This window comes from Hyperoodon ampullatus, assembly GCF_949752795.1.
Source record: "Hyperoodon ampullatus genome assembly, chromosome: 7".
Classification (NCBI taxonomy): domain Eukaryota; kingdom Metazoa; phylum Chordata; class Mammalia; order Artiodactyla; family Ziphiidae; genus Hyperoodon; species Hyperoodon ampullatus.
In genome coordinates, this window is record NC_136920.1 from 66,597,080 (window position 1) to 66,621,805 (window position 24,726).

General features: G+C 50.7%; 1 protein-coding gene across 2 annotated transcripts in view; it reads right to left on the minus strand.

Annotated features, from left to right (window-relative positions):
• Window positions 1–24,726, minus strand: part of GALNT18 (polypeptide N-acetylgalactosaminyltransferase 18) — a gene marked incomplete at its 5' end in the record, with an annotated part of 342,665 nt that overhangs the window by 132,524 nt on the left and 185,415 nt on the right. For both annotated transcript variants that reach the window (XM_079707503.1, XM_079707502.1), the window contains one exon: window positions 22,953–23,119. In XM_079707503.1, coding sequence (XP_079563629.1) covers window positions 22,953–23,119 — 167 coding nt within the window. The remainder of the gene's footprint in view (window positions 1–22,952; window positions 23,120–24,726) is intronic.

Consider the following 24,726-nt stretch of genomic DNA (forward strand, 5'->3'; position numbering starts at 1 on the left):
GGTCCACATCCTAGGCACGAGGGAGGATGTGCTGTGTTCTAGCACTGACCTAATGTGCTAACAGTCCCTAACAGGCCAAAGCCAGTTTCCATGGCTTCTCGAGCCCCCATCCTCATCCACTGACCATGAGCTCTTTGAGGGCAAGGGTACATGTAACCAAGAAAGTGGCGCAGTGCCTGGCTTAGAGCAGAGTTCTATGAAGGAACCATCTGATTTTGGTCAGTTACAAGCTGGATTCCTAGATTCTTCACAAGGCAGACACACAAACCCAGACAAGCTGGCTTCAAATGGGCAAAACAGCAAGGTCCCACAAAGAAATTTGCATCCTAATCACCAAGTCTGCCATTTTGGACCTGGTGGTGAGGCACTGAGGTGTTGGTATGGATTTTTAGGGGTAAGATATCTTTAATTAAAAACAGCCCTGGTACCACAGGTTGAAGGTGATACCAGCATTTTCTTCTAAATGCTACTGACAGTCCTCACTCCCTTGTTGAGGCACAAGCAACAAGGCCACAGCTCTCTGGCTCCTGCCCACCCACGCCCAGCTGGTGGCTTGTGGAGGACGCAAGAATGCCCTTCTCATAGGCTCCCAACTCAGGGCCAGTAGCCTCATCTCCTGAGAAAGAAGTCTAGTCAGCCCCCAGGTTCCTGGAGCTCGGTCTCTCCAAGGGCAGTCTGTAACCCTTCCCCTACACCAGGGCAGTCTCAGTGGGCTGCAGGGCCTTTCCCCATAGTCTGGTCTGGCTCAAAGCCAAGGCCTAGAAAAAGCTCAGGGCACCACCTGGACACAGTCCTGGGCCTCATCAGCCTTCTATCTCCACTTTGGCCTGGGCTTTATGTGCTGACAAGGGGCTCTGGGGGACCCCAGGTCCCTCTTTGCCCATGCCCACCCTAGCTCTGCACTCACTCCACCACATCCTGCATTTTATTCAGCAATGACCTGGATTCTAGCTTTGTCCCTAAATCACTGTGTGACCTTGAACAAGGCACTTCCCCTATCTGGGCCTCAGTTCCTTATCTGAAAAATAAAGGCACTGGACTAAGCAGGTCCCCCTACTCTCAGTGTCTGGGGCCTGACTCCCCATGAGCCTCTAGTCTTTGTCTGAGGTCCTCTCCATCCCTCCTGCAAACAGAAATTAACACACTGACAAGTGCACAACTAACCCTTAAACTCCATCCAAGCAATTAGAAGTTAAACTTTAAGCTGACTTGCATTATGAGGGTTAGATCCTGAGGCACCGTGAGCTGGGACAAATATGCAGGGGCCCAGCATCCTCCATCCACTCCCCACCCTCCCTGGGTCCTCTCTGTGCTCCAGGGGCTGACCTGTGGGGAGTTCAGAGGGAAGGGGGTTATTCCCCCAGTATCTCCCTGCGGGGTACCCTCTTGGGCCTGCATTGGGAGGGACCACTGCTGTTTCCAGCCCCAAGGTCCTGCACTGTCCCTTGTGGCTTCCCTACCCTCTGCTCACATTGTGTAAATAATCTCTATTATTAACTCTCCTCAGATTCTCCAATGTGAGAGTGCCACCTGCTTCTTGCCAGGACCCTGCGGTTAGGGGACTGCAGATCTGATCCTGCAGTCAAGGGACAGAGGTCCATATGGAAAACAGGAGGATGGAGAAGGGAGTTCAGACATGAACATTCGAAAGCCCTAACTCACGTTTTTACCTTCATTATACTCAAATGATAAAGATTGCAGATGAAAGAAAGAAAACGTCAGTGGAATTTTTACATATCTTAAATGCATAATCACTGCACTGTATAATTAATTTCCATTTACCAACATTTGTTCACTAAAACTTTTCCCAGATTTCTCTCCCCTGCAGTTTTCAATGACACACATGAAAGTTTGTTTGGCTTTGTTGCAGAGAATATGCAACAATACGGAGTGGCATTTTCCCCTGTGCCTGGAGTTCCAGTTAAATGATCACTGTCTGTCTAATTTTATGGCTCAGAGCTGGTGGCTCTGGCCTCCTGTATTACCATCGCTCCAGAAATGCAGCAGCACTTGATGTTTCAGTTGAAAAGGCCTGAGCAACCCTTATTTAACCCAGGCTGCTGGCCACACTGAAATGCTATCTCTCAAGCCCTTCTCCATGTACACAGGGTTTACGCAGGTGGCACCCTCCATGACAGCTTCCCGCCAAGGTGGGGCGTGTTAGGAGTGGCAGGGCGCTCTAGCTTGCTGGCTGCTCCTCCCAGGAAGAGCCTGAGTGTGATTAAGGGCCTGGGCACTTTTTTTTTTTTTTGGCCTCAGTTTCCTTCATCTCTCCCCAAGGTCATGTCTCCAAAACCTCTTCACCCTCTCTGTCTTTTGCCTTATCTCCCTTTTCCTTGTCCCAACTTCCAGTTTCCTTTCTTTTTCTTCCCTTTTTCTGATATCTACCCACAGGGAGTGACCTGAATATACAAGAAGTGAAATCCTCACAACAGCGGGAAAGGCTTGTAGAAATAAACCCTCGCTTAGTTGAATTTCACCAAAGACATGTTTTTGTGTTTTCTTTTAGTCCCCATTGAGTCTAATACAGCTCTGGGCTCACAAAGGGAACTCACTTCACTCTATAGATCAATTGAGACACTGATCCATAGGGCGAACAACCATCTTGCTTGGTCAGAAGGATCCGGTTTAGCATGGAAAGTCCCAGGCACCCTGGGAGGGTTGGTCACCCTTCTCTAGCAGACCTCGTGCCCACCCGGCCTGGTACTGCTGCCACAGCTCACACATCTGGAAGTCTTAGACGAGGTTCTCTAAAAGCAGAGCCTGAGATGGGGATCTTTGAGTAGGTGCCGGCTCTGTTCCCGTAAGGGAGTGAGGGAACTAGGTTAGAGCAGGGGAAGAAGCTGGGCAAAGATCTGCTTTCAGCGGCAGGCCAGGCGCAGTCTGCCCTCTCACGGGGCGCTGCAGCGTGACGGCACCTCAGCGTTATCCCCCCGTGAGGTGGGGGTGGGGTTTTAGACACCCATATCAATCAGGCACTAGTTCTGGGCCATCCCCGGAGGACGGGCATAATCTCCTAGGTACTTCTGGGTGAGGCAGCTCTCAACAGAGAAGGCAATTTCCAGGAGAAGGGTGCAGGCTCTGAGCTACCAGCTGCCAGCTGCCAACGCTCACAGCATCTGGGGGATAGGTAGACTGGCCGGTAAAGGGGATCTGGGTGGGGCACCAATAGCATCCACGACACCAACCACAGCTTCAGCCTGGCCTCTGGGGTGCCGAGGGAGCACCCTCAATACCTGGTGCCAGTTCAGCTGCAGCTTCCTTCCCGCTTCCCCCAAGCATACACAGACCTTACAAGTGTGATTCTACCTCAGTTTTCTGGTTTGTACTCTTGGAACTGACCTGACCCTTCTTGGCTAGGGCCTGACCCCTGCTAGAATTTGCCAAAGTTTTTCCCAGAAACTGCACCCGATCCTTGTTCTCCCAGACCCGGCTGGGACTGTGCTTCAAAACCGCTGAAGGTGGGGATCGCGGATCCCAACCCCAGCCCGAGTTAGTCTATATAACCCCAAGTCACAGCTTCCTGCAGGTGCTCTGTCCATCAGATGGACCCGCTAGACAGAGACACAAAATGAAAGGGAGACCAGGGCTCGAGGCACTGTGGACTCTGCCTTTGGGCAGCAGGTCCACCTCAGAGGGCAGGAGATGGTCTAACCCTCGTCTTGCTCGTCCTGGGTGATGGCTTCAACCTGCTGCAGGGGTCCCAGCATGCCTTGCAGCTTGGTGAGTTAGGATTGGGACAGAATCAATATCACAAGCTTTTAGAAATGCAGTTTTTAAAAGTATCAAAACATATGCATCATGGCCCTTGTGGCAGATGCTGTGGATGCCCCACCCGTATCCTTAGAGACTCATCCTTTTCAAGTGCTCCTCTGACCCTCACATCTAAGTGCCAGAATGTTTACCCCAGGGATTTACTCAAAGCCGCAGAAGACTGCTCTGCCCCAGCACACGGAGGGCTGAAGAGCTATAAACTAACAGCCCCTCAGAGTAGCCCTGAACCGACGACTAAAGGCAGCTGGCTTATAATACCCCAGCTCCCTCACCTCTCAGGCTTGATCACTCTCAGGCATGTGCTTTACACAATTTCCCGGAGTTTCCCCGGAGGTTTAAGCTCCATCGCCCACAGTGGTGCTTGACTTGATAACATACTCTTATTAGTAGCTTCCCTTCCCTTTCTTTTTTTTTTTTTGCGGTACGCAGGCCTCTCACTGTTGTGGCCTCTCCCGTTGCGGAGCACAGGCTCCGGACGCGCAGGCTCAGCAGCCATGGCTCACAGGCCCAGCCGCTCCGCGGCACGTGGGATCCTCCCGGACCGGGGCACGAACCCGTGTCCCCTGCATCGGCAGGCGGACTCTCAACCACTGCGCCACCAGGGAAGCCCCCCTTCCCTTTCTTAACTCCTCACCCTACTGGTATATCTTGAACTTCCTCAATAAACTACTTCATATTGAATCCGTGTCTCAGGGTCTGATCCTGGGGGAACAGCCCCTCCAAGACAAAGCTGGAGAAGTTGGGGCCAAACCTGCCATACAGGACTTAGGCCCTCTGTAGGTTGCTGCTACATCCCTGAGCCTAGTGGTCAGATCCCTGTGGGACCTCTTTCCAACCAGCCCCTCCTGCACCGAGCAGCCCTGAAGAAGGAAGCGGCAGCCCAGCCAAACATCCTTCTAGAGTTGCGGATGCCCCATTAGGATTCAGAGGCGTTCCCCACTTTCTCTAGAGGCAATTGATCCTGGGAGGTGATTTTAATCAGGGATTTGATCATCTTACAGACGATTCCTTGTTCACTCCTCCCGGGCTCCCTCAGGTCTCTTAAAAACATTAGACTGTGGTTTTAGGTTTACATAATTTGGTGCTTAAGGCGCCTTACGACTAGCCCAGAATAACTGAAGTAACTTGTGAAATGTCAGCTTCACACCAGAGCCACCCCTTCCCAGAACGTCCCACTCTGGGTGTGTGGCTGTGCCCAGGGCTTGGCATGGGAGCAGGGGGTCCAGGAAGGAAGACTGCTCCAGCGGCCTGAGCCCTGGGTCTTTGAAGCCTTGCTGTGTAGACCCGGGTATTCTGCCACTCTTCAAGGAAGTGAGCATGGAGCTGGTCTGCCACCAGGCCAGGTCAGCTGGTCCTGGCCTCCTGGAGCCTGGATATTGGCCCTGCTCAGCAGCGCCTCTCCGTCCAAATGACTACCTAAGATCTTCCCTCAGATGTCTCAAAGGCATCTCACATGCAGCATAGCCAAACCTTAACCCTTGGTCTTTCTCCCCAAACCTGTTCTTCTCCCCTCTCCTGTCCTCCCATCTCAGTAAGTGGCACCATCATTCACCCCATCACTCAAGCCAGAAACCTGAACTTCATCTTTGGTCCTCCCCTCTCCTCCACTCCCTACATCCAATCACCAGCAAATCCAAATATTGGGTTGGTCAAAATGTTTGTTTGGGTTTTTCCATAAGATCTTATGCAAAAAACCGAACAAACATTTTGGCCAACTCAATATATCTCAAATCCATCCTCTCCTCACTCTCTCCAGTCACCATAGTCCAAATCATCATTATTTCCAGTCTGAAGTATGGCCATAGCCTCCCAAATGATTTCCCTGCTTCCATTCACACCCATATCCAAACACTTCACCGCAGACTAGCCAGAGAGACCTTCCAAAAATATCAGTCAGGTCATACCTCTCCCCCATTTAAAACTCACCAGTGTTGCCCACTGCACTGAAGGCAATAGTCTACAAGGTGTTATGTGACCAGGCCCCTGACGAATTCTTCAACATCATCTCAAGCCATCCTCCCCATTCCTTAGCACCCTCCAGCCACATCTGCCTCCTTCTGACTCTGAGAACATGTCAGGCTCTCTCCCACCTCAGGGTCTTTGCATGTGCTGTTCCCTGTGCCTGGAACACTTTCCATGGCTCTTCATGTGGCTGACTCCTTCTCATCTTTTTATGCTCAGCTCAGAGGGGCCATCTCTAATCATCTAACATGAACCATGTCCCCCTCCTACACTGATTTACTTCATAACATCCTGTTTATGTAATTCATGGCATTTATATGCTCTGTAATCATTTCATTTGTTTCTTGTCTATCTCCCACCGCAGACTGTGAGCTCCATGAGGGCAGAAATCAAGCCAGTCTCACATTCCCTGCAGTTAGCACACTGGCCGGCACATTGTAGGTGACTGTGTTAGTCTTCTGTTGCTACATAATGAAATACCACAAAATAGCAGCTTAAAACAACATAAATTTATGATCTCACAGTTTCTGTGGGTCATAAGTTCATGTGTGGTATGGCTGGATTCTCTGCTCAGGGTTTCACTGGTTTGAAATCAAGGTGTTGGCCAGCACTGTAGTGCTCATCTGGGCCTCAGGGTCCTCCTCCAGCCTTACTGGTTGTAGTCACAATTCATTTCCCTGTAGTTGTAGGACTGAAGTCCCTGTCCTGCTAGCTGCCAGCCAGGGCCACTCTCAGCAATGAGAAGCCACCTGCAGTTCCCCCCGACATGCACCCCCCACCAGGCAGTGCACAGCACAGATGTTCGCTTTCTTTCAGGCCTCCAGAGGGCATCTCTGTGACTCCCCTTTCTGCAACCAGCCACAGGGAACTCTGCTTTTAAAGAGCTCACATAATTAGGTCAGGCCCACCAAACTGGTTGGGGACCTTAATTACATCAGCAAAATTCCTTCACAGCAGTACCCAGATGAGTGTTTGACTGAATAACTAGAAGAAGTGAGTGTGCACCAGGGGCCAGGAGTCTTGGGGCTCCACCTTAGAACTCTGCCTACACGGTGATCAATACTATTCGCTGAATAAAAAAAAAGAATCTTCTTCTGGCCACCTGTTTGTATAAGCAGTTGGTCCAAGCCCATGTGGGTCCATCTCTAGGTACAAGGCAGGCAGTCAAAAGAAAGAAAAAAAAAAAAAGCCTAGTGGGCAACACTGGAAAAGAGAAGAGGGACACATGGAACTTGGAGCTGAGAAATGTGGGCTCAAGCCCCAGTCCTGCCACCATCTTGCAGTGAGAACTTTGGTGATTCACTATGTCCTCTGACCCTCAATTCCTTCATCTCTAAAATGGGCATAAAATACCTATGCCATAAAATGGAAAAGATTAATTCTATCCATCCATCCATCCATCCATCCATCCATCCATCCATCCATCCACCTTCCACTCACCCACCTGTGCATCCACCCACCACCCATTCATCAATTCATCTACACAACAACCCCACCTCTCTCTCTTCTCTCCCCACCCCCGTTTCCCTCCCTCCCTCCCTCCCTCCCCCATGGGTGTACCTGGCATAATATAGGAGCCCAATAACTGGGAAGTGGGAGGATGGGATTGATTTTTCCTGCCCTGCAGAATTCAGGGAGCAGCAACCTCACCTACTGCTTGCCTGATGTATCGTATGTAGGAATGTGGAGCATGTAGGTACAGAGGACAGCAACTGGGCACCTAAGATCATGGGAACTCACTCCACAAAGATTAAACAACAACCGTGAATGTTCTTTTCAGAGAAAATGCAATCACTTCAGGCAATGCCTCAGCCTCATGTCTGAGCAGCCCGGGTCAGGAACACTCAGCAAAAAATCTTGTTTTCTTTGATTCTCTGCATTGGTTCTCATGTTTAAGCCAAATGAAATTTGACAACACAGACAAGCTTGCAGACATACTCGGTCCACAGGACTTAGCCAGAAACCTCTTTCAAAGAGGGGACAGTGTTCCTTTCTTCAGCATCTAAGCACCTTAGGGCAGATGTGGGATGCAATGGCTCCACTGGGCGGCCTGGCATTAAATCCACCCTGCAATGTTGGCATTTTCTGTCGCATCTGTGAGCGTCAGTTGGTGACAAGTTAATTCCTTCCCACTGTCTGGGTAGAGAACTCTCTCTGGACCTCCTGATCTCATCCACAGGATCCTTCGATCAATCCCCTCTGAGACCCAGGTCAGGACACTCTGCCCAGGCAGGAAGCTTGCCTTCACCATTAACTCTGCTGGACATACTCTTTTTTGTGTGTGATACACGGGCTTCTCACTGTTGTGGCCTCTCCCGTTGCACAGCACAGGCTCCAGACGTGCAGGCTCAGCGGCCATGGCTCACGGGCCCAGCCGCTCCGCGGCATGTGGGATCTTCCTGGACCGGGGCACAAACCTGCGTCCCCTGCATCGGCAGGCGGACTCTCAACCACTGCTCCACCAGAGAAGCCCAGGACATACTCTTTTTAATCTCCATTTGGTTCAGAACCCATGGAAATGCTGACCCCTGATCTAATTTCTAATTCATTTCTGTCGCTCTTCAAATTCACTGGGTCAGGAAGAGTTTAAAGATTTGGGTTTGTAAAGTTCCAATTCACACTTCTTTCCCCAGATGAGAGAAACATGAGGTGTAGGTTTTTTTCCTGGGTCTTATTCAGCTTTGAAATGCCGTGGTTATTCACTCCCAGATGGCAACCACAAGAGCATCAAGCACAGGACCACACACACACTCCAAGACAGTCCCTCAGGGCTGCAGGTCACAGGCAGTGAAAGAAATGGAGGTGATGCAGCGGAAGAGAATTAGGCAAGCCGGTGAGTGCTCGTGAGCCGTGGCACACCCAGATCACAGCTATCGACACCCAAGTTGGCCCATGGAAAGGCCTGAGCTCCTGCTTCCCTCCCCAGTTCCCTCCCTCACTTCCTGCCCCTGAGAGAGTCCTGCTGAGACGAGCCTGATCAGACTGACACACTCTCCAAGTGACTGTCACACTGTCTGTCTCCTCTGCAGCCTGGTCAGCTTCCCGGGTGCTGGTCACTCCTCTCTCTCACTACTGGCCTGGCCCAGGGTACCTAATACAAGTTGCTTCCAAGATCTCAAGATGCAAGGATGTCACCAAGAATGGCATCCAAGTCCACAACATAGGAACAAAATCTACACCTTGATTGCATGACTATGTGCTTTTCCAAAAAGATCCATCAGCCCAAAAGGGGCCTCCCTGAATCAATGAAACTAAACCGTGTGTCCTGTGCATTGTGAATGTCTCAACTTGTGCCCACAGTGAAGGGAATCTGCACAAAGCCTGTCTGGACTGGTGGCTTTCTGAGATGTGGGAACCAGCAAGCACAAGAGGGAGAGAGTGTGAGATGGAGAAGTTTTCACCAAGATGTCTGAGATAAACAGCATCTCCAGAGAAGCTTCTATTTTGCACACTGGAAGTCAATCTGATAGAGGCTGCAGACAGGCAGACCAGGACCATATCTGGCCTGCCCATGTGGCTTATTCAGCCCACCAAACATACAAGTGTGATTTCCAACTTGAAAAAGGTCAGCAGGTCCTGCAGGCTAGGGATAGGCTGAAGCCAGCATTGGCTGCCCGTCCGGGATGAACCTGGGCTCATTCTCTCGTTCACCGCAGTCCCCACCAGTCCTCATTGCCTCACCTCTGCCATTCACGTTATCTGTCTAGCCCTGGAAGGTAACTGAGTTTAGACCCCTGAATATAGTGACAAGGTTAAGCGTCCAGGCTCTACAGCCAGATCCAACTTGGGTTCAAATGTTGGTTCTGCCTTTCTCAGCTGTGTAACCTGTAGCTTTTCCAAGCCTCAGTGCTCTTATCTGTGAAATGAACATGATAATAATAATACCTACCTCATACAGTTGTTCTTAGGGTTAAGCAAAGCAACACATCAAAGATGCTTAGAAACAAATGGTAGCTCTTATTAGTATTTGCCTAGGCTAAGAATCTACCAGCCTGGGGGTGGGGTGTATATATGCAGGGGGAAGAAATTTATTCTGATGATAGAAATCCTAAATAGCTCTGTGCTTAGCCCCATGTTGTCCAAGAAAGGGGGATGCTGCCTTCCCTATGGCTTTGCAAACTCTCTACCCCCATCTCTCTGTCTCCATTTTCATTCAGTCATCAGAGTCACTGATGAGTCATCAGAGTCCTGGTGGGGCACAAGTCACTGGGTGAAGCCTTGTGGGAAAGAGAGAAGAAGGAATCAAAGAAGAGGCCTCTATTCAGGGCTAAGTAACTGCTGAGTCTCAGTTTCCTCATCTATAAAATGGGGAGAAATATTGGAAAAATTAAAGAAGGCAGTGTGTACAAATGCCTAGCACAGTGCCTGGAATGCAACAGGGGACCAGTACATGATCATGCTGACACCTTCCCTAAAATCCAACTAGAAAGACACAAAAATGGAGGCAGCTTCTTTTCTCCACCCTCATATCCATATCCCAATCCCATTCAATCCCCAAGGCCCAGCTCAAAAGCCAGCTCTTCCAGGAAGCCCTCCCAGAACGACTAAGACCTCTCCCTGGGTTTCCCCAGCACTGTGGCTGGTGGCACTTATCTTTTTACATTATGTGTAATGGTTATTTGTCTATTGTTTATCAGCTGCACTAGGCTGCGAGCTCTCTGGGAGTAGAAACTGTTTCTCCATCCTTGGATCGTTGATGCTGAGTGTGATGCTTCACACTCTGTGAACATTTGTTGAATGAACGAGTGAGTACGGTTAGCAAAGCACTGGAGCAGGGTCGCTCTCTGGCTCTGCCATTAATCAGATGTGTGACGTTGGGAAACTCATTTAACCTCTTTGGATCTCAGTTTTCCCTCCACGAAAATGAGGAGCTTGGACTACATTTTAGGGCTACATTTACATTACAGCCTGCTTCAAGCTGCCCACTGCCCCATAAGGGAAGCTCATCTAGATGCGAGGGACCTGCAAAGTGAATCAGGGCACCCACTCCCAATAGTAGGTCAGGTGCTCAGAGGAGACGCACCTAAGCCAGGGTAAGCCACTGCAAGTTGCAGTACAGGGGCCAGGGAGGAACAAATCAACGGAGCCACATATCCTGGTACCCAGGCGATGCCCTCCTTGGTTAGATGAAAATCAAGCCCCCACTCCAGCAGTACAGGCGGGGTCAAGAGGCAACCTTGGGCTGCCTAGTAAAACCCAGCCTTCCAGTAGTGGCTGCTCGACATAGCTTTCTTGCTCACTGATCTGACACCCCCCTGGTTTCTTTCTGTTCAAGAGCCTCTTTCCCTAAAATTCTACTTATATCTTGAGCTCCTGAGATACGGGCTTTTAAAAACAACTAGAATTGAGGCATCTCATTTTTGCATCTGTGCCAAAGGAGAGCCACAGAGTCTGTCCACTGCCTGCCGTTGTCCTCGGTCTAAATCTTATCTGAGGCAGGAACCACATCTGGTTCACCACTGCCTCCCCTGGGCCAAGCTTAGAACCTGGTGCTTGGTTTGCTGAGTGAATGCACATGAATGACTTTAGAAGCAGAAGAGGCTAAGTCCCTGTGGGCCTGAGCAAACAAGCAAGGCAGTCTCTAAAAAAACAAAAAGATGGAGTGGTTGCCCAATTTATAGCCCCTGGGAGTAGATTAGGGCCCTGGCAATTAAAAACAAACAACCCCACCTCCCCCTCCACTGCAGTGAGCCCACACCTGCTGTTGAACTCTCAGGTCCCAGTCAATTATACTGGCTTCCCCCATCCCCCAACATTATCTCCAGCACAACCTCCCACTGCAACATCCAACCAGGGGGGTGCTAGTCTCCCATGAGCTCTGGAGGCTAATTTGCAGGACAGATCTGGGCAGCAGGCAGCTGGAGTGGCCACAGGTGCCAACTCTTGTCCACGCACCCCTCTTCCTGCTGAGCACGCAGGCCCTGGAGCTGCTGGAGGACACCTGGGTCGCTCGTGGTTTGGGGTAGCCTTTCAGGAAATCAGTCCCACCAGAAGGCATCCCATACTCCAAAGATTTGATATCAGTAGGAATTATATGATTTGCTGGGTTTTGAGCACTTTTTGGTATTGGGGAAGCAGAGGGGGATGTCAGCTGACAGCACTGCCCACCGGTCAGCTCTGCTTCCATTGTCAGGACCAGTTTGTCTTTTTTTTTTTTTTTTTTTTTTTGTGGTACGCAGGCCTCTCACTGTTGTGGCCTCTCCCATTGTGGAGCACAGGCTCCAGATGCGCAGGCCCAGTGGCCATGGCTCATGGGCTCAGCCGCTCCGCGGCATGTGGGGTCTTCCCGGACCAGGGCACGAACCCGTGTCCCCTGCATCGGCAGGCGGACTCTCAACCACTGCGCCACCAGGGGAGCCCCTAGTTTGTCTTTTTAAGCTGCTCCAGCTCTGCTTCCACCGTCAGGACCAGTTCGTCTTTTCAAGCTTCTGAGCAAGATAGGCTGAGGGCCAAGGGTGGACAAGGAGACCTCTCCTGCTGGCTGCACTGGGGCTGGGCCAGTATGTCCCCGGCCTTTGCCACAGGCAGCTTGACCCCCAGCTGCTGGCAGCAAGGCCCCTGACCCGAGGGCAGGAGACACCTCTCCTGGTTCCCCCCACGCTGCTTAAGGCTCCAGCGCCACGAATTTCCCCATCGACAGATGGTCCCACAGCTGACCAGAGGAAGAGGGCCTTTTGGTATTTGGTTCCTGCTGGCTTTGTTAACCAAATACTGGTCACCTTAGCTAATCTGTAAAGCAAAATGGTCCAAAGCTCCCTTGCTGCAGACTGCTTCCAGGAGGCTCATGAGCTCTGGAGAAGGCAGGCCCTTTGCCCTCCTGGGGTTGTTCTCCGTTGGCAGGGAAGTATGTTGAGGAGTTCCTGGCTCCCGAAGTCAGTTTCCTTTACTGGTAAAGGAACACAAAAGGGTGATGAACCACCCACACCATTGCCAGACTCAGGCAGGTTCAGTTGTGTGGCGTGCCGGGACCTCAACAGAGTGGCTGGTGAGGACAGAGAGGAGACTGGCATCACACGGGTTAGAGCTGGAGAAACTGACTGTGCTCTGGGGCAGGCCCACAAAGAGGCAGTGTCCCCAGGGGCCAGGCACACCTAGGCATCACTGACTAAGGATGCTCTTTTCACGGGGAGGGGCCTATCAGTGGGAGGTCCCAGCCCCCAGATGCAGGAAGGCAGATGGATCAAACCAGGGGAGCACGACACCAGCCTGGTAGTACAGGGAGCAGGGTCCAGCCTCTCAAGGAAGAGGGTTAGCTGGGACTAGATGCGGAGCCAGGGGCCTAAGAGTGTCAGAACAAGGGAACTGCAGGGAACTGCTGCCTCTTCAGCTGGGTACCCTGGTGAAGGGTGTAACCTGCAGAACCACGTGGGGTTTGTTCAGAAACTGACATGATGGAATCTGTCAGAGATACTCATCTGATTCCCTTCTCCCCCCCACAGTCACTGGGTAAAGGAGGCTCAGCCCTAGGGTCAGGGCTTGAGTGGGCAGGGAGAGGTGGGCAGTTGCTGCCCAGAGCAGCCAGGAGCTCGAGTCATGCAAGCCAGGTCCTCGGGAGAGTGCTGCTGGACAACATGTGAGGACACGAATCTGCGGCCACAGCAAGAGTACCTCTCAGGGTGGCGATGAACAATGAATCTGTCAGTGAGAGGCAGCCCCAGGCAGTACGGAGCAAAAGTGACAGCCTCCAGGGCTCCTGAAGAGTTCAGGACCGGTTGCCTCTGTCTCAAGGCTGGGTACCCTCTCCCGGGCATGTGGGTGGGCCCCAGAAGTCACACTGGTCAAAGGCACAGGAGTGGGTGGTGATAAGAAGACTTCTGCTGAGCAGGCTGACAGCCCACGTGCCTGGCTGTATAAACACCTTTAAGCTGCCTGAGTCTTAGTGGTAATTAGATTAGCTATATGGGATTCTTTAAGCTCCATAAAGCACAATACTGTCAGACCATTCTTTTTCTCTGCTTTTCTTATTTTTGCAATTGTTCCAGCTGCATGCAAAGCTGTTGGTATTTTTACAGCCTGGAATGAGTATCTCTTGTGTAGGACAGCATCTTTGAAACATTAAACAATGATTAGGCAGGCTCTGGGCCAAGGGACGATGGGGGCTTTGCAAGGAGTGGAGGGGGACCCAGCAGCTGATGGCAAGCAAGCTGGGAGCTCGGATTCTATTTCATCACTACACTGTGATTTTCTTACCAACAATTAAAAATAACAATGATTCACAGTTGTGTGGTTACTTGTCATTCAGCAGGATGGCGAAGGTGCTCCAGGTAGTGGTGGAAGGGGCTGAACCACAGTTAGTGGGGACTTGCACACCACCGCTCACACAAGCACACACAAGCCCAGGGTTATGGAATGAATGTGTGTGCCCCCAAATTCATACATTCAAGTCCTAATCCCCAAGGTGACGGTATTTGAAGGTGGGGCCTTTGGAAGGTAACTAGGTTTAGATGAGGTCATGGGGGTGGAGCCCCCATGATGGGATTAGTGCCCTTATAAAAAGAGGAGGAGACACTGAAGCTCACTCTCTCTCCACACCCAGGCACCAAGGAAAGGCCATGTGAGGACACAGAGAGAAGGCAGCTGTCTATGAGCCAGAAAGCAGTCTCTCATCGGACACCGAATTTGCTAGCACCTTGATCTTGGACTTCCCAGCCTCCAGAACATGAGAAGTAAACCTCTATTGTTTAAGCTACCTAATCAATGGCATTTTGTTACAGTAACCTGAATGGACTAAAACACCAGGTGCATACATGCTTGTTCATGGGGCTTACACATGCTCACACACATAAGTGCACATGCACAGGTTCATATATCCACTCACCCACGTGTTCACATGCACACACGTGTGCACACACACAAGCATATCAACTTCCCCCTATTTCAAAGGAAAGAGGAAGCTGTCCCCCTCTCACAAGGTGACCTAAAGCATGGTTGCCAATTGTACGATTTCCACTCAACTCCGTGCCTAGAAGCCTCTGTGCGATGCGTCCCTCTTTCTTACGAAGCCCCGGGCAGAGCTCCAGCTGAGGAGACAGCCACATTTTTCTCTTCAGTGCCTTCTTTGCCCCTTCCTTCTCTGGCCCTGCTGCCCAACATCTCTCTCTGTGGAGTGCACAGAGGTAAGAGAATGAGGACAAAATTCAAGTAAATCTTTTGGAGTCAGAGACCCACGGTGCACCAGAGGCAGCCTTGTTTAATAGTCAAGGGTGTAGGCTTTGAAGCCAGACAGCCTAGGTTCCAATCCCACCTCTGTGTTTGGACACGTTCCTTTCTCCTCTGTGCCTGTTTCCTTGTTATATAAGATGACATTAATCATGGTTCTTACTGTTGCCACAGAGAGCCGATTAATTTATATAAAGTACTTAGAATAATCTCTGGCACATATGTGATCCAGCCGGGCGGGTGGCGGGGGGAGTAGTGCAGAGTGACTCAAGATTTTTTCTGATCCTGAGCAGACCCTGAAGCTTGAAGCTGGGCAAAGGGGCTGGAGGTGTGGGACGAGTGTCATTCCCAGAAGACAGCTAAGCAGGGCAAATGTCCCAGAGTCACCACAAGCAAACCTGAGGGGCCTGGCTGTAGGCTACCACGTGGACATATGGTGCAGACAATAGGAAGACTGGCCACTGGACCAAGCAGGGGCACAGCATGGAGTGGAGAGGGGTGAGCCTTGGCGGGGGTCAGGAGACCTGAGGTCCCACCCTGGCTCTGTTGCTCACAGACTGCAGGGCCCTGGCAAGTCTCTGCCTGATGTGGGTGCTCAGTCCCCCCCACCGGAGAGCCACCTGGGGCTTGACTGGCAGTCTGTCTGCCTCCTGACACCGTGTTGGCAGAGGGACAGCTCCGTTTGGCCTGTCTCTCAAGGCCTGCTTATTTCTAAGCCTCCTCCTGCCAAAAGACATGGAAAGCTTTGAGCAAACGTGGCCAGTGAGAAGGCTGGATCCCTGGGGGAAGGATATCCACTGCCCAGGAGAGAGACGGTTCAATCCCAGCTTGAAGCGTGCAAGGCACTGGGAACTGGCCATTCTCTTTTTGGAAGGCAACAGAAGAGGACAAGCATCACGCTGGTGTAGGCTGGGCAAGTTACTGCCAACCAAGCGCTGATCAAAATCTCCAGGGAATGAGATGCTTAAAAGAATATTTGATATCACCATTGCTTTGATGTGCTTTTAGTCACCAAATTCAGGTTCATTTTTGAAATTTCAAGTAGCGTGAAAGAAGAGTGCATGATTTTTTTTAAGGTTATCAAAAGAGGACAGGAGTTAAGAAAGGAAACAGAGAAACTGAATACAGTAAAGGAAGTGGGTGTGGCTGGATTGTGGGATGGGGTGACTCTGGGACAGCTAGTGAGGGAGCCTGAAAGGGCTCATGTTCATTGAGCACCTGCTCTGGGCCAGGTACTGGAATACCTGAGTCATAAGAGAGTATTCACAATATGGGTGGAGTTGGTGAGGCAAGTATTTAGCTGTGAGCTAAAGTACGTGGTGCAAAGTATGTGGCCATTAAAAACCCGTTGAGGGAATGAATGAATAAGTAAATGAATGCCAAGAATCAAAGGCAGGGATGACTCTGTCAGCTGCAAATCCTGGTGCTTCCCTCCCTCTGGAGGTCCATAAAGGTTGAATCACTCAGTCCCAGCTAAAGACACTGGCTCACTGGGATTCACTAAAAAGCAAGGTAACTAAAACCAGGAGGCTCTGAGCCGTGGTCCCACCATTGCCTTGAGATAACAAGGAAGAGGAGCCAGGGAGGGGAGAGTTTGTCTCAGAGTGGCAGGGCGGGCAGCCTGGATGCCACTGTCAGGAATGCCTGCAGAGGCTGGGTAACAAAGAAGGCTGGAGGCTCAGGTTGGTCATCTGACTCCATGCACAGAACCTGAGTTCAGGTCACGTTGGGGTAACCCTAAGAGAAGCTCCCCTTCTGCTCTGCATTCCTTCCCCTTTCATGCCATCTCCCTGGGATACAGCAGAGAGATCCCAAGGGCCCCGCCCCAGGAAGAAACACTCCACCCAGCAGTGCCTGCTGCTGAGGCCAGCCCTGAGGGCACTTAAGTGCCTGCTGTCCCGCACTCCTCAGCTGCAGCACATTGGACAATGGGGGACAACAATTAGAACTGTGATTCCCAGAGAATGTCCTGCTGCATCAGAATGCTCTGGGAAGCTTATTAGAATGCTGATTCCAAGCCTTGTCCCAGACCTACAGAATCAACATGAATTCTTTCATTGAATCAATATTTATTGAACAACTACAAGAACCAGGCACTATTCTAGGTGCTGGAGATACAGCAATGAACAAAACAAATGTCCCTGTCTTCATGGAACTTACACACTGGTAGAGGGAAAACGTACAAATAAGTAAGGGAGAGTAACCAAGTGAGTACAGTATATCAGAAGGCGACAGATACTGTTGAGGAAAAGAAGCATGGAAGGGATGAGGAGTGATGGGGTCAGGGCTGCCATTCTAACAAGGTACCATTTGCAACATTTGAACAAAGGCCTGAAGAGGCAAAGGAACAGATATCAGAGGGTAAGAGCATTCCAAGAGGCGGGGGAAGCAAGTGCAAATGTCCTGAGACAAGAACGTACCTGGTATGACTCTCCTTATTTTTAATCAAACATGAGAGTTGGAGACCACTTTAGCAGAGTGACAGCATCCTACACAGGCGCCAGACCCTGAAAGAGTGGAGCTTGTTTAGGAAATTGCTAAGGAGGCAAAGGACCGAGACTCAGAGTCCTACACAAGGACCATCTGCAGAGCCTTCAGTCCTTGGCTTCTGAGGCGGAGATAAAGGTCTCGAGCAGCTTGGATGAAGAAAGCAGTGATTAACTGCCCCTTTTTTATGTTTGTGAAAACACAGGCCTGACCCCAAAGCAAACGTGCCCGCAGTCGGGGGGGTTTGGGGAACATGAGGCACCAGCACACACAGAACCTGTGACAGCCGCCTGGAAGACAGCCTGAAAGCTCTGTTCTCCAGCTTCATTTAGAGTTTTAAACACCAGCGTCCCTTCCATCATGCGTTATCTCATTCAAGCCTCCAAACAATCCCAGAGGTAAGAATTATACATCCCAATTCTATAGATAAGGAAAATAGGGTTCACTGAGGTTAAGAACACACAGCTGGCAAGAAGCTAGAAAGAGCTGGAACGGAATAGATGGCCTAATGCCAATTCTGTGCTCTTCCCACCAGAGCACACTGTTTTAGGGAGGCAAAAAAAGCCAGGGCTGCCTTTAGGGGCTGCACAGCAGCTATTATTACTACTGTTGTTGTTATTGTTTTTCTTTCTCTCATTTTAACTCACCCTTAGGGCACCCTTCCAACCTTGCTGCGTACGGCACATTCACCACCATTACCCCGTATATCTTCAGAGACCGTGGGGCAGACAGGGCATGGCAAGGCCTGATGTCCCCACAGGGCACGAAAGAAAACCAAAGTGAAAGAGCCGTGGCCAGGAGGTGGCAGAACTGAGCCCGGAAACCGAGTCCCATTATAATAGTTTCATCCCATTTTGCATTTTTTCGCATGACTCCCTGATGGCAGGGGTGGATCTGAGCTGTCACTCCCTCCACACCCGTGGCCCAGGCTGGGCACCCTAGGAATGTTTGTTAGCCGAGCTGAGTTGGCCTGACGTGAAATGAATGAAAGTCCTGTGCTGAGCGGGCTGATGCCCCAGAGGGAGCCTGTCAAGGACACGGCCAGAGCCGCCTTCCCGGCCAGGCTGGCCCCTCAGGCAGCCCTCGGCTAAGGCTAGAGGTGGCTCACTTCCTCCAAAGGCTGCAGTCTCAGTGTCTCTGCCACCCCTCTTGAGAGCTCAGTACAGGCTGGTCTCGGGGATCCCCATTCCTGGTCGCCTCCCCAGCCCATCCACACAGGGGCCAACCCCCCTTTGCCTCCAGCCACCTCCCTACTGCCCCATCTGAGGGAGAAAGACCGGCCCTTTCTTCCCTGGTTTCTGTGCCCTGGGTCCCATCGTCTCCTCCCTCCTCAGAAGCCCTGTCCTCAGAGAACTCAGGCACCCCCTCCCCAGACCAATTAAATGACCAGAGCTAAGGCACGACCCTCCTCGCTTTCTTAAAAGCTGTCCAAGCGATTCAGTGTGCAGTCAGAGTCTTGAGAACAACTCACCTTTCAAAAAAGAGAGAACTACAACACAACGCAGCACAATACAACAGAACAAAATAGAACCGAATAACATAGACCAATCTATAATAGAACATATCAGAGCGCTTTGCACATTATAAGAATAACTATTGTTTCTTAAAATTTTCTTTCAATGGAGCGTGCGTGTGTATGGGTGTGAGTGGTGTGTCATCCTGGGTCATGACTGGAGACTGGTTAAGTGGTAGAAAACCTCGCTCCAGCTCCTGCCTTAGCTCCCGATTCTCCACCACAGTCAAAATCCCTGATGGAAACATCTACCTCCCAGCTCTCTTCATCTTCATCTGGCTTCTGTGGCCCCATCCCCAACCCTGCCCGCCAAGGGTTCTGTGATCTGCAGCTTCCAAATCTAATGGCTTCTTCCCAGGCTGCGTGTCCTTGCTCCTGTCTGTGGGCTCATTCAAACAGATGACTCGTTCCTGAAATTCTTTCTGTCCGAGGAGTCTGTGTCATCCTCCAGATTCTCCTGGCTCTTCCCTCTCTGTCTCTCACCAGCTAACCTTCTTCCTCCTAACTCCTGAACACCTTACCTCAGTATCCTCTCAGGCTTCTTTTTTTTTGTTGTTCTCCCCTCTTCTCTTTGCTACCCTCTCCTCCCAGCCAATGGCTTCGGCTGCTCTGTGTACAAGACTCCAAATCCACATCCCCATGTTTACCTCTCAAGCTCTGGCTGTGCAGTTGGCCAGCTGTGAGGCAGGCTCCCGGGACTGGAGCTGGGGCTGGGGAGGGGTAATGCTGACAGCACTCAACTCACAGTCACACACTTGACCGGGTCAGGCAGGTGAGGCAAGCTAGGAAGGATTACCATCCCCCTTTACAGAGGAAGAAACTAAGACTCTGAGGGTTGAGGGATGTCTCCCTGGTCACTCATCCACAGTGAGAGGATCCCAGAACCCATGACTTCAGACTTCAGAGTTCTTTCCCTTCACACCATGCACTGGAACTCAACGTGTGCAAAAGCGATGCTGCATACTATTCATTAAACCAGAGGTTCTCCACCAGAGCTGTGCAACAGAATCATCAAGAATGCTCTTAAAAGGAGAGACGGCCAGATTCCACCTCAAACCTACTGGGTTAGAATCTTCTGGGGAAGGCTTTTGTCTGTTTTAGCTTTATATTTTGAATTAATTACAGATTCACAGGAAAGTACCCAGAAATACACAAGGAGGTCCCATGCACCCTTCATCCAGCCTCTCCCAACATTAGCATCTTACACAACCGTAGTACGATATCAAAACGAGGACACGGACGTTGCCACAATGGAAAAGCTTCTCCAGGTCTCTCCAGCAATATAGGCACTCATTTGGGTGTGTGCATGTAGTTCTGTGCAATTTTGTCATGTGTAGCCTTGTGTAACCACCACCACAGTCAAGATGCTGTGCCACCACTGCAATACCTCCCAGAGCTTCGGCTTTGAAAGCTGCCCATCCCTGATGAAGAACACTGCACCCATCCTACTACTTCTCTTGCCCCCCATCCAGGGAATGACCATCATCCTCCGAAGCACTCTGGCTTGAGGCTGAATCATCGCTTACCAGCCCTCTTCTGGCCCATCTGACCACAGCCTGTTAGTCAAGAGACCCAGTAGATGCTTCCTTTATGGCATCTCTCAGGCTCATGCCTCGGCCTCAACCCCACATCCACCACTGCTCCAGAGCCCCTGATTTCTTGCCTGTACTGCTGCAACTGTCATCTCATCCAGTTCCCTTCTTCAGGACGCCCCTTTCCCCCAACAGTAATAAAAACTGCAGCCAAAGCTCTTCATTGCCCAGCCCTGACTGCATCACTCCTCTTACCAAAAACTTTCATGGTTGTCGTCATTTACAAAATAACGTCCAAACCGTTTGAATTCAAATATGAAAGCCTCTATATCTGGCTCACCTTCCTTACCTAAATTTCTCAAAATCAGTCTCACTTTTCCCCCTTTCCCACGTGAATGAATGACAAAACGGCCTCCTTCAGGCCATGATAAAGTTCTCACCAAGGGGAAGAAATGAAAGGCTTCAAGATTTCCTTCTTCCGGGTGCTTCGTTCTTTCTTTTGTGATGTGAGGATGGAGCCTGGGGATGCCTCTTGCTTGGGGGAATATACCATCACCCTTGGAAGGATGGCTCTTCCCTCCCTGGCCTCCTTACAGTGTAAGAGGTGAGGGGACCAGCCGGCACGGGCAGCCTAGTCACGCTGCTGTGGTGTTAGCCACTGGGGAATGGGAGCTTTCTCCACTCCTCGGACCCAAGCAAGGTGATGGCAGGTAGCTGCTCGAGGTCTCCCTCACAATAGACCATCACCTTTAAAACTACACTGCCCATTTGCTGCCACCCTTAGGTGCCTTTTCCTTCCTTCACGTCCATGGAACAATGAGAGCTAAGTGATTCATAAGCACTGCCCTTCAGAAAGCTCTAAAATCCCCTTCAGAGCATTGCTTCTACACTCGCTTCTACATGATAATAAAATGAAAAGGAAAATTTGCTTATTAAGATTAAAAATATTTCAGGTATCTGATATGTTTCAGCTTTAATTGATAACAAAACACAAATTGCTCATCTGAGCTTCTCATGATAGCAACGGATTCACTGGGAAATGTACTACCTGACATCAGAGAAAACGTTAAAGATAACACAAGCCCAGTGACTCTGTGATCCTGTGACCCAGTGGTCTATTTTTTATGTGACCCAGCAGTCTATTTTTTAAAGTCATGCATTATCCATAGAACATTCATATTAATGGTCCTATGAAGAGCACTGGTTCCTTTTTTTTTAATTTATTTATTTATTTTATTTATTTATTTTTGTCTGCGGTGGGTCTTCGTTGCTGCTCGCAGGCTTTCTCTAGTTGCGGCAAGCGGGGGCTCCTCTTTGTTGCGGAGTTGTGTCTGTTTATCTTCTTGTTGCGGTGGCTTCTCTTGTTGCAGAGCATGGGCTCTAGGCACGCGGGCTTCAGTAGTTGTGGCTCGCAAGCTCTAGAGCTCAGGTTCAGTAGTTGTGGCGCAGGGGCTTCATTGCTCTGCGGCATGTGGGATCTTCCCGGACCAGGGCTCAAACCCACGTCCCCTGCATTAGCAGGCGGATTCTTAACCACTGCACCACCAGGGAAGCCCAAGAGCACTGGTTCTTAAACTGTCTCAATACATGGTCTCTAAGCTTGGAGAATATTATGGGGATGGTATATGTGGGAGGAATCAGAAGCTATGGAATATGCACCAAGGGAAAGAGGTAGCTGGTAGTAGCTGGAGAAGGCGAGATGTGATGTGAGGGCTTCAACAAGGGCTTGCTGGCCACCTGGGGCTTTGCTCGGGCCAGATGGAATGAGGAACAGGGCATCCAGAAAAGAAGCTAGACTTTCAACAGCTCTGTTGCTGTCATTGCATTGTATGTCTTCTACCATCCCCACCATCAACACCACTATGGCCACCACCACCGGCACCATCATCATCTCCACCATCATCACCACCAACACCAATGGACAAGCTTCCAGGCAAAGGCCAAGGCATGCGGCAAAATGAAATGATGCTTCACAGAAAAGAGTCACTGGAAATGTTCACTGTGTACGTGAAGGGGGTAGAGGTCACGGCTATTTATCTTATCATACTGCACTAGGATGTTGGGGGAGAGAGTTGACAGCCAGTGAGGGAAAGCCTGGGGACCAGGCCCCTCTGGAGTGTGGAGAGGGTGCAACTGTGGAGTGAACCTTCCAGAGTGATGACCATCATGAATCTCTCCTCTCTGAGGCAACATCCCAGAGAAGGAAGAGCCATGGAGAGCCTCAAGAAAATGAGAACCCCGGGGCTTCCCTGGTGGCGCAGTGGTTGAGAGTCCACCTGCCGATGCAGGGGACACGGGTTCGTGCCCCGGTCCGGGAAGATCCCACGTGCCGTGGAGCGGCTGGGCCCATGCACCATGGCCGCTGAGCCTGCGTGTCCGGAGCCTGTGCTCCGCAACAGGAGAGGCCTCAACAGTGAGAGGTCCGCGTACCGCAAAAAAAAAAAAAGAAAAGAAAATGAGAACCCCGAACAGAGGCTGGCCCCTCCACTCAGATGTCCGCACGGGGCAGGGAGCCAGGCACTCACCATTACTGCTGTTGTCATCCACCAGGATGATCTCCTTGAGCAGGTGCGGAGGTGTGCGCTCGATGGCTGAGTGGATGGAGCGCAGCAGTACGGAGAGTGCTTCGTTGACGAAGATGAACACGATGCTCACCTCTGGGAGGCTGCTGGGGAATGAGAGGTTGCGGCACCTGGAAAGAAGAGCAGCCGGGCACTTAGATCTGTCACTGACTTGGCTGGGGTCACCCCGGGTGCTGGCCCGCCCATGTCTTGGCTCCAGCTTTGCTGGAGGACTCGGGAGTCCGGATTCTTCCCAGGGTCTTTTTCTTGATGTACTTAAGATAAGCCCTAAGTGTACAGCAGACAGGCCCTCAACCACTGAAACTGGTTTGCCCCACTACAGCATCTGAATTTGTCAGTGACTCCCCCAACTGAACAGTTGTACCGTTAGTGCAGGGCCTGGAACCCGGCAGGCAGTCACTGAGTGTTTACTGGAAGAATGACTCCATATTTCTAAATCCAGTAGAATGGGAAATGCAACCAAAAGAAAGTCTTAGTTTTTCCAAAATGGCAGCCAGTGCCTAAGAGAGGCCAGACCTTAGATGACCTGCCTCAGGAGAAAAATATGTCTCCTTCCAGAGACTCCTGCTGCCAGAATCCACTCTGCCTCATTCCAGAAGTCACACTGCCTGGGGCCTCTTCCACCTCTCACTTATCTCAGGGATTCAGCCTCCAGAAAAGGTTGAAGCCAGAGTCAGAGGCTCAACACACTAGAGGACTGGAAGGACAATTCCAACCTCACTTCACAGATGAAGACACTAAGGCTCGGATAGGCTAGGTCCCCGCCATGTGTCAGCTGTCAAGATGGCATCTCAACTCTGGTCTACTTACATCTATACCAGGGTTCTTCCTTCATGGAGAAGTGGTCAGGGGAGAGACTGCCTCTAACTGTCCATTGCCTCCCTAGCTCCACTGAAACCCTAAAGCCATTTGGAGGTCTCTTATCCAAAGGACAGGAGGCAAAATCATAAAAGTCTGTGTGCCATTCTCCATGGGAAGAGGAACATGCAACCCTAAAATCAGATCCCATCAAGAGGCCAGACCATAATAAGTACCATGGTTCCCAAGGGCATGTCAATTCCTTCCGTTGCAAGCACTGCCTTTATGGGTAGGAAATCATTGCTGGTGCCCTTCTCTGGCTGAAACTAAATACTGTTCCAGAAGGCACGGAGCTCCCATCTTCAGGATACTTGAATGAAAGGAGAGAGCAGCAACTGTAGCCCTGTCCCAGGTCCTGGGCTCAGAAAAGAGGCTGCCTGCTCCCAGGGAGAGGTTTGATCAGGCCACTGATGGTTCCAGGGGTTCAAGGCTGGTGACCATGTTGCATTGCTCCAAAGTGGGAGGTGTGGCCAGGTGAGAACATGCAATAATGAGCATAATAGCGCAGGGCTTCTGCTCGTCAGTAATTAAAGTGCTGCAGGATAGGGACGGGTCTGCTCTTCCTTAATGAGGAAGGCTGCAGGATAACCAGCACTGAGCAATTTTAGAGAAATCACAGCGGGGCCCCAGCCTGCTTAAGAGCAGGAGATTAATAAACTAAAATCAGTCTCTATGGTTACGAGAAATTTACAGAAACTTCTCCCATTCTATTTCCAGCTCTCCTTTTCTCTCACCAAAGATAGGTGGGGGAAGGGAAAGAATCAAGCCTTTACCCAAATCTGCTTCCTACTTAGAATTTGAGTAAAGCCATCAGGTTAACAGATTGGTGTAGAATTCATTCACTGTTGTATTTAATGGA